At 39.5% G+C, this 16648-nt stretch overlaps 1 protein-coding gene across 1 annotated transcript in view; it reads left to right on the top strand.

Annotated features, from left to right (window-relative positions):
* brca2 (BRCA2 DNA repair associated) overlaps positions 1-16648 on the top strand; it is a 110548-nt gene that overhangs the window by 20239 nt on the left and 73661 nt on the right. Inside the window, exons 6-9 of the mRNA XM_059964110.1 lie at positions 1278-1333; positions 7059-7099; positions 7182-7296; positions 14152-14204. Of these exons, the coding sequence (XP_059820093.1) occupies positions 1278-1333; positions 7059-7099; positions 7182-7296; positions 14152-14204 (265 nt within the window). The remainder of the gene's footprint in view (positions 1-1277; positions 1334-7058; positions 7100-7181; positions 7297-14151; positions 14205-16648) is intronic.

Genomic DNA, 16648 nt, shown 5'->3' with positions numbered 1-16648 from the left:
TTGGACTAACTGACACTAAATAATACTGGATGTACCTGTTCCGACTTCAAATCCAACTTAAAGGCGGACTCAGGAACGGAACTCATTCACTACCCGGGGACTGCCTGTACTTTTAAGTCATTTCTAGATTACTTATAATACTTTGTAAATAGTTGTTATACTGTATTGTTTAGGTAATAATGACAAGAAAAAATAGTCTGTACATGTTCAAACAACGAGTGCTGGAGAGAGAACTTCCGGGTTTTCCCGATCCGCGGTTGGTTGAATCTGCGTATATGGAATCCGCGGTTAAGGAGGGCCGACTGTACATAAATTGTGGTCATTCCTTCTCTGCAAGTCTACAAAGTAATATGGATGAGTCCGAATTTATTTCCAGATTGTTTCTTCAGACCATTCCTTCTATTGAGGCTTTCATGAGTGCTTGTGTATTCTGTAGGTTTTGACTGAGATAAAGAGGTGCACTATGAAAAGAATTTGCACTTATTTCATGCAACTTCATTGTCCAAGAGTTCTAAATTCATGGTTGAGTTTCTGTGTTTCTCCAGTTATACTGTCAATATAAGTATGATTCTCAGGTGTATGTACTCTGGCAATATTATTAGGTGCCTCCTGCACTTAATAAGTGGCCACTGAGTATATATATTCATGTTCTTCTGAAGCCCATTCACTGCAAGATTTGACATGTGCGTTCAGATATGCTCTTCTGCAAACCTTTGTTATAATGCATGGTTATTTGAGTTACTGTCACCTTCCTATCAGCTTTTACCAGTCTGGCCATTGACCTCTCTCATTAACAAGACCTCTTTTGCACCATTCTCTGTGCACTCCAGAGACTGTTGTGCTTAAAAATTCCAGAAGATCAGTTTCTGAGCTGTTCAAACCACCCTATCTAGCACATACAATCATTCCACAGTCAGTTACTTGGATCACATGTCTTCTCAGTTCTGATAGGTCTGAGCAATATCTGAACCTTTGGAACATTTCTGCATGCTTTTTAGGCATGAAGTTGCTGCCGCAATTGGCTGATTAGATATTTGCTTTAACGAGCAGGTGTACAACTGTACCTCAGTGACCATTTAGTGTCGATTTCATTTGAGTCCACTTGATTTATTGGCTTGATTCCAGCAAACCTTTGGATATATTTGCATGTTATTTTTTTTTTAATTGCTACTACAAGAAAATGATGACACTGAAGTTATGTGAATCCTATAAATGGGTTACAGTAATAATAGTAGTAGTGTCTACTGAGATTAATTATCTTTTTAAAATCATTCTAGCCCTGCCGTATTGAACAGTACTTGCAGGACTCCACAGCATATCCATGTCACTCAAGGTAAGTGACTAGGACATTCATTTAAAACTATCAAGTCTATCAAATATTTAAAACTATTTAAGTCTGTCATTTCAACTAAAGGTGAGGTACAATAAAGATCTTTCTTGTCTAGGAGACAAAGAGTAGAATTAAGACACTCAGCCCATGAAATCTGGTCTGCCATTCCATTTTGGCTGATTTATTCTCCTGCCTTCTCCCCATTAACCTTTGATGCCCTGACTAATCAAGAACTTCTCAACCTCCGCTTTAAATGTGATCAATGACTTGGCCTCCGCAGCCATCAGTAGCAATAAATTCCACAGATTCAGCACCCTCTGGATAAAGAAATTTCTCTTTAACTCTCTTCTAAATGGACTTCTGAATTCTCAGGCTGTGTCCTCTGATCCTGTACTCACCCATTATTGGAAACATCCTCTCCACATCAGTATTCAATAAGTTTCAATGAGATTTCTCCCTTCCCCCGCCCACACCCACCATTCTTCAAATCTCCAGCAATTAGAGGGCCATCAAATGCTGCTCATACATTAAGCCTTTCATTCGTGGCATCATTGCACTATTGCATCCTTCTCATGAATCTCCTCTGAACCCTCTCCAGTGCATCTATTCTTAGATAAGGGGCCCAAAACTACTCTCAATACTCCAAATGCGACATAACCAAATCCCTTTTAAAGCCTCTGCATTACATCCATCCTCTTGTATTCTATTCATCTTGAAATGAGTGCTAACATTGTATTTGATTTCTTTACCATGTCTCAAACTGTAAGTTAACCTTTAGGGAATTCTGCTGCCCAGGTGTCTTTGCACCTATGAATATTTTAGTTTCTCCACCTGTTTAGAAATTAATTCCTTTTAACAAATTGCATGACATACACTTCATGACACTGTATTCCATTTACCACTTTTTTGCCCATTCTCCTAATATGCAGTCTCCCTGCTTCCTCAACACTACCTGCTCCTCAACACATCTTTGTATCATCAGCAAACTTAATCACAAAGCCATCAAATTTACACAGATTCTGCTGAGACTTAAGGATCTGAGTTATAGGGAATTCCTTCATCCGAAATTGGTGATGTGAATAGAAGCAGTGCCACCAAAAGATTTGGCAAAATTATCAGAATGCAATTATCAGCCTATATATGAAAAAATTAAGGAAGATATAACAAGATGGAACCTAATTCCCTTTTTCAGTCTCAGTTCAAGAATTGAATTTTTAAAAATGAATATACTGTCCAGACTATTGTATCTCTTTCAGACCCTACCAATAGAGATTAATCAAAATCAATTCAATGAATGGAACAACATTTTATCAACATATATTTGGCAGGGTAAAAGGCCAAGAGTTTGTCTCAAAACTTTGCAATTAGCCAAGGAAAAAGGGGGATGGGGCCTACCTTCTCCTAGAGATTATTATTTTGCAGCACAGTTGAGAGCTGTGATATGTTGGTGCAACCTATCATATGATGTTCAATGGAAAAACATTGAGGAGCGGATACTTCCCATCCCCATACAGGCAATTTTGGCTGTCAACAACCTACAAAGATACATAATACTATTGATAACCTATGTGTAAAATGGATTCTTAAAATATGGAAAACTTGTATAAACCAGAGGGAGATATTGCAATTCTTAAATGGTGTGCATATGACTCAGATTTTACGCCAAATGAATGGGATGATAGATTTAAGGACTGGACAGCTAAAGGTATAACAGTTCTTTGCAATATAATAAATAAGGAACACTGTTCAGTTTTGAAATGCTTAGAAGAGAAACACTTATTAGAAAAACAAGACCTTTATCGGTATTTACAGATGGGACAATATGTTGTTAGGACAGTTAAAAATGTAACCAAGGCAAGAGCGTGTTTGACAGAGCTACTTAGAAAAGCATATAATTCAGATAGCAGTAGTAGAATCATTTCAAGCGTGTATAAGGGGTTGTCAAATCATAAAACTCATTCGACTTCATACATTAAAACAAAATGAGAGAAGGAAGGAGGGATAATTATATCTGAGGAAGAACGGACAACAATATGGAGATATCAATGGAGTGTACCAGTTCACAGAAATGGAAGGAGTTTGGATGGAAAAACTTGAAGATATTTTATTACACCCTATCAGAAATCATTTATGATAGTAACCTCCCTGATTGCTGGAGAAATTGTGGAAATCAAATTGCAAACCATTGTCATATTTTCTGAGAATGCCCCATTATCAAAGACTATTGGAGTGGGATACACAATGCCCTACAAGTCATCTTTAAATGTGAAATACCCTAAGAAAGTAAGACCATATATTTTGGGTATAGACCTCAAGAATGGTTGAAAATAGATAAATATTTAAATAATATACTGCTGGTGGCTGGTAAGAAGACTCTTACTAGGAAATGGTTATCACAGGGCCCAACCTTAAATGCGTGGATGGAAATTACAATGGACTTTTACAAAATGAAGAAGATAACAGCATCTGTTAATCAAAAGCTGGAATAATTTGATTCATACTGGGAAAAATGGTTTAACTACATAACACCTCATAGGCCTGATTTTATTCTCACAAATCAATGAACGTGTTGTAAAAAAAAGATCACTCCCTACTTGTACATACAGTTTGTAGTTTTCTCCTTACGCTTGTTCTTTCTTTCCTCTCTTCTAGAAGTGTATACCTCAGATAAATATGTGGAGATTTCTGGCATATATGACTATATGATATATACGTACAATATCTGAAATACATCTAATGGAAATGTTTGTTTGATGATGAACTTCAATGAAAAATAAATTACAAAAATAAACAACCTCATGTTTATCACCTTGTCAAAGGCCTTTTGAAAGTTCAATTAAACAACATCCACTGACTATCCTTTGTCTATCCTGAATTCCTCAAAGAATTTCAGCAGATTTGTTGGGCAAGATTTTCCTAATGGAAACAATGCTGAATTTGACCTATTATGTGCCTCCAGGTACCCTGAAACTTCATCATTAAAGATGGACTCTAGCATCTGCCCAACCATTGAAGTTAGGCAAACTAGCCTAAAATTTCCTTTTGTCTGTCTGTCTGTCTGCCTGCCTTCCTTCTTGTAAAGTGGAATGACGTGCAAATTTCTAGTACTCTAGAACCATTCCAGAATCTTGTGGTTCTTGAAAGATCCTTACTAATACCTCCACATTCTCTTCAGCTACCTCTTTCAGAACATGGGGTGTAGTCCACCTGGTCCAGGTAATTTTTCTACCTTCGGACCTTTCAGCTTCCCACTTTTTCCTTAGCAATAGTAGCTACACTCACTACTGCCCTCGACACTTGAATTTCTGGCATGCTGCTGGTGTCTTCAACAGTAAAGACCAATGCAAAATATGTGTTATGTTTGTCCATGTTTCTTTGTCACTCATTGCCACCCCATTGTCATTTTCCAGCAGTCCAATATCTATCTACTGTTGCTTCTCTTTTACCTGAAAAAGCTTTTAGTATCCTGTGTTATATTATTGTTTAGCTTACAATCGTATTTCATTTTTTCTCTCCTTAATGGCTTTTTAGTTGCCTTCTGTTTGGTTTTAAAAGCTTCCCAATCCTGTAATTTCCCCCTAGTTTTTGCTATATCATATGCCCTCTCTTTTACTTCTATGCTCTCTTCGACTTCTCTTTTTGCCTCGACCTCCCTTAAGAATATTCCTTTTGAATTGACTTTAGAAACTCCAGCCATTGCTGCTTTGCTTTCATCCCTGCTAATGTCCCCTTCCAAACAACTTTGGCCAGCTCCCCTGTAGTGCCTCTGTAATTCTCTTTTTAGTACTGATACATCGGACGTTATCTTCTCCCTCTCAAACTGCAGAGTGCATTCTATCATATTATGATCTTTGCCTTCTAAGGGTTCCTTTACCTTGTACTTACTAATTAAATCTGGTCCCAGATTTGCCTTTTGCCCTTGTGGGCTTGACCTCAAGCTGCTCTAAAAAGCCTTCCCGTAGGCATTTTATAAATGCCCTCTCTTGGGACCCAGCACTAACCTGATTTTTCCCAATGCACCTCCATATTGAAATCCCCCATGGCTGTTGTGACATTGCCCTCATAACATGCATTTTCTATTTCTCACATTTGGACTACTGATCGAGGGCCTGTATATAACTCCCATAAGGGAGATTTGTTTTTTTTTGTCCTTGCAGTTTCTACCTCTACCCACAAGGATCCTACAGTATGTCACTTCTTTCTAAGGATTAAATTTAATTTTTACCAAGAGTTGCCCCACATCCTTTGCCTACCTGCCTGTAAACTCTCAACTGTGATCTTCTATTAGTCAAGTTTCAGTGATATCTGCTGATCTCTTAACTGCACTACAACATCATCTACCTTATTCTGTTTACTGCATGCATTCAAATATAACACCTTCAGTCCTGTATTCATCAATCTTTTTGATTTTGTCCCCATGTTACACTTCACCTCATCCCACTGACTGCAGTTTCCATCCTTGCTCTTAATGCAGACTGTATTGGCTTGTATATCCACAGTGCTATCCACAGTGCTATCACTTCGGTTCCAATCTCACTGCCAACTTAGATTAAACCCTTCCCAATACCTCCAGCATCCTGCCTGCAAGGATAATAGTCCTGCTTGGCTTCAAGTGTAACCCGTCCTTTTTACACAGGTCGTTCCTAACCCAGATGAGATCCCAGTGATTCAGAAACCCCGTCTCCGCACCACTTTCTCAGCCATTCATTCATCTATATAATCATTCCTGTCCTGACTAGTATGTGGCACTGGGAGTAGTCCAGAGATTACTACCTTGGACGTCCTGTTCTTCAGCCTTTTCCCTAACTCCCTATACACGCTACATAGGATCAGTTCACCGTTTCAACCTATGTCATTGGTGCCAATGTGCACCCTCCCTCTTGAGACATCCTGGACCCTAGCATCTGGAAGGCAGCACAGTCTTTGGAGGCCACAGAGTCTGCTGTTCATCCCCCTAAATAATGAGTCTCCTATCATTGTTCTGTCTGACTTTACCCTTTCCTCCTGGATAGTCAGAGGCTTTTTCCCAGGGCTGAAATGGTTGCCACAAGAGGACCAGGTTTAAGATGCTGGGGAGTAGGTACAGAGGAGATGTCAAGTAATTTTTTTTTTACTCGAGAGTGGTGAGTGCGTGGAATGGGCTGCCGGCAACGGTGGTGGAGGCGGATACGATAGGGTCTTTTAAGAGACTTTCAGATAGGTACATGGAGCTTTGTAAACTAGAGGGCTATAGGTAGGCTTAGTAATTTCTAAGGTAGGGACATGTTTGGCACAACTTTGTGGGCCAAAGGGCCTGTATTGTGCTATAGGTTTTATGTTTTCCCTACTGAGTTGGCAGCACTGCCAGTGGCCTGGTTGTTGCTGCTGTGCCCTGATGGGTCATTCCTCCCCCAGCAGTATCCAGAGAAGTATACTTGTTACTGGGGGCCATGGCGACAGAGTGGCCATGACTGCTTACTCTCCTTACTTCTCGTAACTACCCATCTACTATCTCTGGGTGTGACCACCTCAGTAAAAGTCTCATCTCTGTGGTTTTCAGTCTCCCAGATGACCTTGTCAGTCTGGAGCTGAAGTTTTTTTTTTTGGAAAAAAATTAGTCATTCTTAAATAGAACACAGTTTTTCACATGGGCAGTGTACCAAATAAAACTGAATACTCTGCAATGTTCAGAAAAAAAATTCTAACTGAGTTACAAAATGCTCATACTTCATTAAATGTTTAATTGCAGATGATAGAAGTTTGTTTTTCGGTTCTCCGGTAGCAAGTAAGGTAAGGAATTCTAAAAATGTAGTTTTTCTTTGATTTATTTTGTATTTCAAGGGAAAATATTGAAATCTTATTTCTAAACCAGGTCATGTCAGAACAGATTTTAGAAAGCCTTGGAGCTGAGATGGATCCAGACATGTCTTGGACTAGTTCATTAGCAACTCCTCCATCATTAACTCCAACTGTTATTATTTGTAAAGGTGAGCGTACAAGATTTCACCTTGATTGTAGACAAAGTAATCATTTGAAAATAATTAGCAGAAGCTTTAGTATTGATAGTTTTTATTAATGTTTTGAAATTGAATTTATGGATTCTTGGTTATGATTACTGGATTTTGTACCAATAATCTGAAATATTCTTTAATTTAAAATTTAACAACTGTCTACATTATAGAAAAATAATACTCCTGAATCAGTTGGCAACATTGGACATAGTAAATCAAATATTTATAGATTATTGTCAAGGCTATATTTAGAGTTTTGCTGGATCGGTGAAGCAAATGCTTCACTTCTGAAGTCTGTGACTTGCTAAAGAAAGAATGGCACATCTTCTGTTCCTAACTACACTGCACAGTTAACCATACTGTAGTGTAGAGTAATAGGATCGTAGCCTTGGGCTGAGATCCAAGGCCTCTTTTCCTGCTGATGAGGAAAAAGGCAATGATGAGGTAAGCATTCTGCCTTCCAAAGAAGAGTTGGTGTGTGGAAACTGGAGAAATTCCAGCATGATGTTATTAAAAACTAAATTATCTTCAAATGATTATCTTCTGGTGAAGTCTGCTTATTTTTCTTTTAAATGTTATCCGTTCCTTAATATTTAAACAGTAATCTGAACTATACTAGTTTTTCCTAAGGAAGAATGAATATTTTTAACTTCAATAAATGTAATCCAGAACAGAATTATAATTCAAGATTACCTAATGAGATAAAAATCTAGGAAACTGTATTAAAAATAAGGATAAGGATAACGTGGATATCTCCCTTTCATTTTGACTAGAGGGAAAATCTATTGATGAACAAAATAACTGATGCATTTGAGAAAAGCTGGAGATTTCTTCCAAAGATATATTTGCCATGGCCAACAAAGTGGCAGTTGATTGTGTAAAGTGTTTGACTAATTGACTTGTATTTCCTTCATCTTGGCCCAAAACTTTGACTATTTACTCTTTTCTATAGGTGCTGCCTGGCCTACTCAGTTCCTCCAGCATTGTGTGTGTGTTGCTTTCAAACTTATGTGCTGGTTTATTTAAAGAATATTTCATATCTGCCTGTCTTTAACAAAACTAGGTTAATTTTCTTTACAGAAGGAAGGCTGTGACAATAATGAAGACGTTTAACTCTAATGAATGGCTATGGATAAATTAAGTGGGGATAAGATGTTAATAGTAATATGAATACAGAGGAGATCAGGAAAAACTCTAGGCCTGGTGCCAGGCAAATAAACTCTTCTTCAATATCAACAAGACGAAGGAGATGGTTATTGAGTTCAGAAGAACTCTCACACCTTTACATCAGGAGCACAGCAATGGAAGCAGCAAGCAGTTTCAAGCTACTAGGAGTTCACATCTTGTACAACCTCTCATGGTCCCAGAACACATTCTTCACAAACAGGAAAGCTCACCAACACCTCTACTTTCTGAGGAGCCTGAAGAGAGCTGGACAGTCCACATCTGCTCTCTCGTCATTCTGTCCACATCAGATATGTTCTCTTTTATATAATGACAGGGCAGATACAATAGGGTCTTTTAAGAGACTCCTGGATAGACACCTGGAGCTTAGAAAAATAGATGGCTATGGGTAACTTTGTGGGACAAAGGGCCTATATTTTTAGGTTTTCTATGTTTCTATTCTACAGATTTGAATTGAATTGACTTTATTACATCCTTTATACATGAAGAGTAAAAATCTTTGTTAAGTCTCTGAATGTGCAACTTATAGTAATTTGTAATAAATAGTATGTGCAACAGGACAGTCAGTATAGCATCGAATATATCAACAATTGTATCAGCATGAATTAATCAGCCTGATGGCCTGGTGGAAGAAGCTGTCCTGGCTTTAATGCTGTGGTACTGTTTCCCAGGTGGTAGCAGCTGGAACAGTTTGTGGTTGCGTGTTTCGGGTCTCCAATGATATTTTGGGCTCTCTTTACACACCTGTCTTTGTAAATGTCCTGAATAGTGGGGAAGTTCACATCTACAGATGTGCTTTGCTCCTCGCACCACTCTGCAGAGCCCTGCGATTGAGGGAAGTACAGTTCCTGTGCCAGGCTGTGATGCAGCCAGTCAGGGTGTTCTCATTTGTGCCTCTGTAGAAAGTCCTTAGGATTTGGCAACTCTTGTCAAACTTCTTCAACCATCTTGAGGTGAAAGAGATAACAATGGGTAGTCAGACCTGCCTAAAGCATCACCAGTACCAACTTACTTGCCATCAGGGACATACATATACATTATGTGTGTATAATATCATGAAGGGTCTCACCAGCACAGCTCATGGACTCCTTGCTCCCATCAAGGAGGAGGCTATGTAGCATCCAAGTAAGGACCACCAGACTCCTAGTTTATTTCTCCATGCAGTAAAGCTGATTAACACCTTCACCCAGTAACCAACCCCTTCACACTCTTCAACCATCATTACTTCTATCATTTCCAGGCAGTCATCTTATATACACACTGTCCTTTGCCTAGCATCACTTTATGCACATGCAATCAATCTATATATTTAAGCTACCTTGTGCATTTATACTGTAATTGATTTTCACAACTGAAGTAACAATTATTTGTTCTCCTTGTGTATTGGAAATAACATTAAACAATCATGAATCTTGATGATTAGAAACTTCCATCACATTCAATGCTTTTCAGTGCTTGTCTGGTTTGCTGAGCAGGGTCAAAGAGACTGAACCCTCATATTGATTGGCTGTGTTATCCAAGTCGAAACTTCTACATTGCCAAAACAATTAAGGTTTAAAAACTTATTATAATGTGATGATTTTTAGTTCTGGTGGCATTTTGGCTATCACTACCACAGATCTACAGTAGATGCAATCTTATTGGCTTGCCACTTGGCCTTGGATCACCTGGATTGTAGTAATACTTGGGGGCAGGCTGCTGTTTATTGACTACTGCTCGGCGTTCAACACAATCATACCCTGAGTTATAATTAACTGTGTGCTGCAACACACAGCTCAAACTACATCAAGTTCGCCGAAGAAACAACCGTGGTGGGTCTCATCAGCAAGAACGATGAGTCAGCTTACAGAGAGGAGGTGCAGCGGCTAGTGGACTGGTGCAGAGCCAACAACTTGTTGCTGAATGTGAACAGAACAAAACAAAACAGATGGTTGTTGACTTCAGGAGGGCACAGAGCAACCACTCCCTGCTGGACATCGACAGCTCCTCGGTAGAGATAATTAAGAACACCAAATTTCTTGGTGTTCACTGGCGGAGAATCTCACCTGGTCCCTCAACACCAGTTCCATAGCAAAGAAAGCCCAGCAGCATCTCTACTTTTTGCAAAGGCTGAGGAAAGTCCATCTCCCACCCCCCCCCCCCCCCCTTTCCTCATCACATTCTACAGGGGTTGTATTGAGAGCATCCTGAGCAGCTGCCTGGTTCAGAAATTGCACCAAACAGTTTCAAGTTCCTAGGTGTCAGCATCTCTGAGGATCTATCCTGGGCCCAGCATTGATGCAATTGCACGTAAGGCACAACAACAGCTATATTTCATTGGGAGTTTGAGGAGAATTGGTATGTTACCAATGACGCTTGCAGATTTCTACAGATGTACACTGGAGAACTTTCTAACTGATAAGACAAAGCTGCAGTAAGTTGTAAACTTGGCACGCTCCATCATGGGCACTAGCCTCCCCTACCCTCAAGGACATCTTCGAAAGGATGTCCTTTGGAATTTAGAAGGATGAGAGGGGATCTGATTGAAACATATAAGATAATTAAGGGATTGGACACACTGGAGGCAGGAAGCATGTTCCCGCTGATGGGTGAGTCCAGAACTAGAGGCCACAGTTTAAGGATAAGGGTTAGGCCATTTAGAACAGAGATGCGGAAAAACTTTTCCACCCAGAGAGTGGTGTATATGTGGAATGTTCTGCCCCAGAAGGCAGTGGAGGCCAAGTTCGAAAGGATACCCTCAAAGGTGGTATCCATCGTTAAGGGAGCCTATCACCAATGATGTGCCCTCTTTTTGGTGCTACCAACAAGAAGGTTGTACAGGAGCTTGAAGACACACACTCGAAGTGTTTCAGAAACGGCTTTTCCGCTCTGCCATCAGATTTCTGAATGGTCAGTGAACCCTTGTACACTTCTCCAATATTTTTGTACTTTCTGTACTTATAACTTTTATTACCATGTATCGCAATGTACTGCAGTCGCAAAACAATTTTCACGACGTGCAAGTGGTACTAAAACTTTCTGATTGTTTTTGAACACCTTTTTCTTTGTTCAATTTTTCTCCATGTTGCCTTTTTGTTATAGGTAGTTTCAATAGACAGTAGGTGCGGGAGTAGGCCAATAGGCCCTTCTAGCCAGCACCACCATTCACTGTGATCATGGCTGACCATACACAATCAGTACCCCTTTCCTGCCCTCCCCCCATATCCCTTGACCCCGCTATCTATAAGAGCTCTATCTAACTCTCTCTTGAATGCATCCAGAGACTTGGCCTCCACTGCCTTCTGGGGCAGAACATTCCACGTATAAACCACTCTCTGGGTGGAAAAGTTTTTCCGCATCTCTGTTCTAAATGGCCTACCCCTTATTCTTAAACTATGGCCTCTAGTTCTGGACTCACCCATCAGCGGGAACATGCTTCCTGCCTCCAGTGTGTCCAATCCCTTAATAATCTTATATGTTTCAATCAGATCCCCTCTCGTCCTTCTGAATTCCAGTGTATACAAGCCCAGTCACTCTAATCTTTCAACATTTGACAGTCCCGCATTTCCGGGAATTAACCTTGTGAACCTACGCTGCACTCCCTCAATAGCAAGAATGTCCTTCCTCAAATCTGGGGACCAAAACTGCACACAATACTCCAGGTGGGGTCTCACCAGGGCCCTGTACAGCTGCAGAAGGACCTCTTTACTCCTATACTCAATTCCTCTTGTTATAAAAGCCATTATGCCATTAGCTTTCTTCACTGCCTGCTGTACCTGCATGCTTGCTTTCATTGACTGATGTATAAGAACACCTAGATCTCATTGTACTTCCCCTTTTCCTAACTTGACTCTGTTTAGATAATAATCTGCCTTCCTGTTCTTGCCACCAAAGTGGATAACTTCACATTTATCCACATTAAGCTGCATCTGCCATACATTTGCCCACTCACCCAACCTGTCCAAGTCACCCTGCATTCTTATAACATCCTCCTGACATTTCACACTGCCACCCAGCTTTGTGTCATCAGCAAATTTGCTAATGTTACTTTTAATCCCTTCATCTAAATCATTAATGTATATTGTAAACAGCTGCGGTCCCAGCACCGAACCTACCCCACCGAACGGTACCCCACTGGTCACAGCCTGCCATTCCGAAAGGGACCCGTTAATCACTACTAATTGTTTCATGTCAGCCAGCCAATTTTCAATCCATGTCAGTACTCTCCCCCCAATACCATGTGCCCTAATTTTGCCCACTAATCTCCTATGTGGGACTTTATCAAAAGCTTTCTGGAAGTCCAGGTACACTACATCCACTGGCTCTCCCTTCTCCATTTTCATAGTTACATCCTGAAAAAACTCCAGAAGATTAGTCAAGCATGATTTTCCCTTCATAAATCCATGCTGACTCGGACTGATCCTTCTACTGCTATCCAAATGTGTCGTAATTTCCTCTTTTATAATTGACTCCAGCATCTTTCCCACTACTGACGTCAGGCTAAACGGTCTATAATTCCCTGTTTTCTCTCTCCCTTCTTGCTTGAAAAGTGGGACATCATTAGCCACCCTCCAATCAGCAGGAACTGTTCCTGAATCTATAGAATATTGGAAAATGATTACCAATGCATCCACGATTTCTGGAGCCACCTCTAAGTACCCTGGGATGCAGACCATCAGGTCCTGGGGACTTATCAGCCTTCAGACTCCACAGTCTATCCAACACCGTTTCTTGCCTAATATAAATTTCCTTCAGTTCATCCTTTACCCTAGTTCCTTTGACCACTATTACATCTGGGTGATTGTTTGTGTCTTCCCTAGTGAAGACAGATCCAAAGTACCTGTTCAACTCGTATGCCATTTCCTTGTTCCCCATAATAAATTCACCCATTTCTGTCTTCAATGGCCCAATTTTGGTCTTAACGATTTTTTTGCTGTTCACATACCTAAAGAAGCTTTTACTATCCTCCTTTATATTCTTGGCTAGTTTACCTTTGTACCTGAGTGAACTGATTACCAATCTTGCTATATCTTCATATCTGCCTTATTCCATGAAATCTATTTGCTGTTTTCCACCAGCCCATGCATCACAGTTCAATTCTACTTTAGTATTTGATAATATTTGGGTTTCCCTGTCTTGCAGTGTTTTATTTTCACCACCTGTTGCCAATAGTTCTTGAAGTCTACTTCAGTTAGACATGTTTTTCAATTGCTTTGTCTTAATAATATTTGCCTTTGTCTTAATTTTTCTCAATTTCATTTCAATTTTGGTAATTTTATAATTGTCTTCCTAAATTTTGCTATTCTATTTTAGTTTTCCATGACTCTTGAACTCCAGTATTTCTATCTCTTCTACATATTTCCTTCACTTGACAATTGATTGTTCCAACTTTTACAATCCAAGATGCTGTTCTAACTTCATTTCTTATGGATGTAGTATTAAAATTCTATTCAATGGTGTTCAGTTGTTTGCAAATGTCAGGCTTATTTTTTTTAAGTAGAAAGGTCAGCAATTAAACTCGTGCTTATAAATTGGAATGTGACGTCAAGAATGTGGTTACTTCTATGTTCAGAATATGGCATTCTGCAATATGCTGTCAATAGATTCATGATTTCTTTTCAGTGTGCATATCCCCAAATTATGTGAATTTATTTTTTTTCATTTTAGCCAAGGAAAGTGAATTGCTTCAAGACAAGGTTAAAGAAGTACAAATGCCTCTGGTAAGATTGTGTGTGGATGGCTGTCTGTTTGAGAATAGTAAGGGAGGTTTTTATTTTCCATAACATACACTCTTGGGCTGTACATTGTCATCCATCAAAATCCCATGATGGTGGAATTGATTTATTATTTGTGATTTGCTAACACAGTTTTTATGGTTAATTGGTAATTGCTTTTTATTGTCATATGTAGTGCGGTACAGTGGAAAGCTTTTGTTTGCATGCCATCCAGACAAATAATTCCATATATAAGTACATCAAGATAGCAAGCAAGTTTATTTGTATAGCACTTTTCAACGACAAGGCAATTCAGTGCTTTACATAGAACAAGATATAAACATCAAACCTGAAATTTCAGTCAATATATAAGAGGATAAAATCACAAAAAATATGAAAAATGGAAGTTGCAGTGCAGGGGATTCTAATTAAAAGTTATAGCAAACTTTTAAGCCTTTATTTAAAAGAATTTAGACCTCTAGAAGGTTATCCCAGGCATGTGGAGCATAATAACTAAAAGCAGTCCCAGCCCAGACAACCTGAAAGGTTCACAGTACAGCAAGAGATTGGAGATGTATTTTGGCCCTAGACCATTCAGTGCTTTATAAACCAGTAGTAATATTTTAAAGTCAATCCTCTGGACAGGAAGCCAGTGTTAACAATATGAGAACTAGAGTGATATGTTCTTACTTCCTTGATCTTTGTAAGGACTCTAGCAGCAGCATTCTGAATGAGCTGCATCTGTGGGGGATTTTTTGCAGAGACCTGTGAAAATGCATGGATGAGTTTTTCTAGATCTTGCTGAGACCTAAGGCCTTTAACTCTCACTATGTTTTTAAAGGTGGTATTGGCTGACTTTGTAATTGTCTTAATGTGGCAGTTAAAATTTAAGTTCGGCATGGAGGTTAGTCACCAGTTGTGTACCTCAGGGATCTGTTCTGGGACCCCTGCTCTTTGTGATTTTTATAAATGACCTGGATAAGGAAGTGGAGAAATGGGTTAGTAAATTTGCTGATGACACAAAGGTTGGGGGTGTTGTGGATAGTATGGAGGGCTGTCAGAAGTTACAGCAGGACATTGATAGGATGCAAAACTGGGCTGAGAAGTGGCAGATGGAGTTCAACCCAGAGAAGTGTGAGGTGGTTCATTTTGGTAGGTCAAATATGATGGCAGAATGTAATATTACTGGTAAGACTCTTGGTGTGGAGGATCAGAGGGATCTTGGGGTCAGAGTCCATAGGTCACCCAAAGCTGCTGCGCAGGTTAACTCTGTGGTTAAGAAAGCATATGGTGTATTGACCTTCATCAATTGTGGGATTGAGTTTAGGATGCGAGAGGTATTGTTGCAGCTATATAGAACTCTGGTCAGATCCCACTTGGAGTACTGTGCTCAGTTCTGGTTCCCTCACAATAGGAAGGATGTGGAAACAATAAAAAGGGTGCAGAGGAAATTTACAAGGATTTTGCCTGGATTGGGGAACATGCCTTATGAGAATAGGCTGAGTGACGTTGGGTAAATCTTTTTATGCAGAGAATGGTGAGTGCGTGGAATGTGCTGGTGGAGACGGGTACGATAGATTTTAAGAGACTTCTGGACAGGTACATGTTGCTTAGAAAAACAGAGGGCTATGGGTAACCCAGGTAATTTCTAAGGTAAGGACATGTTCGACACAGCTTTGTAGGCTGAAGGGCCTGTATTGTGCTATAGGTTTTCTGTGTTTCTATGTAAGTCCAAGTCCATCACGACACCAAGGTTTCTGGTTTGGTTTGTGGTCGGTTATGACAGGGATTCTAAGTGAGCACTGACCTTTTTTTTCGGCACCAGAAACAATTATTTCAGTTTTCTTTGTTTAGCTGGAGGAAATTTTTGACTCAGCCAATCAGTGATTTGTTCAATACAGTTTTTTGGTGATTTTTTTTGTTTGCCATAGTCACTTGATGATGTTATATAAATCTGAAATTTCTTCATCATCATGGTTTAAACGTATTGTCATTTAAAACCTTGACCAGAACAGTCAGAGTACTATGATGTTGTTGAAATCCATATATTTGCTTAGTGCCAAAAAACTATTAAGTTGCTGATAAACAACCTTTTCAGTGATTTTGCTTAAACGTGGCAAGTTTGATATAGGCCTGTAGTTACTAAGTACTGAGGCATCTAGGTTTTTTTTTAAAGGAGGCTTAAAAACTGCAGTTTTCAGGGCTTTTGGGAAGCAGCCTGATAGAAGAGAAGTACTGACTGCGTGTAGAATGTCTGATGCCATGCAATTAAAAACATTTTTTAAAAAGGTTGTAGACAAAATGTCAAGGGAACAAAAGGAGGATTTCAGGTGTAGCACAATTTCCTCTAAAGTTTTATAGGTTTGGGTTGTGTCATCTTAAATAAATTAGTTCTAAGTTAGTGACAGGATGTTACTGACCTCTGACCTGATGCAGAGACACTGACAGCA

This window comes from Hypanus sabinus, chromosome 3, assembly GCF_030144855.1.
Source record: "Hypanus sabinus isolate sHypSab1 chromosome 3, sHypSab1.hap1, whole genome shotgun sequence".
In the NCBI taxonomy this organism is placed as follows: Eukaryota; Metazoa; Chordata; class Chondrichthyes; order Myliobatiformes; family Dasyatidae; genus Hypanus; species Hypanus sabinus.
The sequence above is the reverse complement of the archived record's forward strand: the minus strand, read 5'-3'. Positions and strand labels throughout refer to the sequence as shown.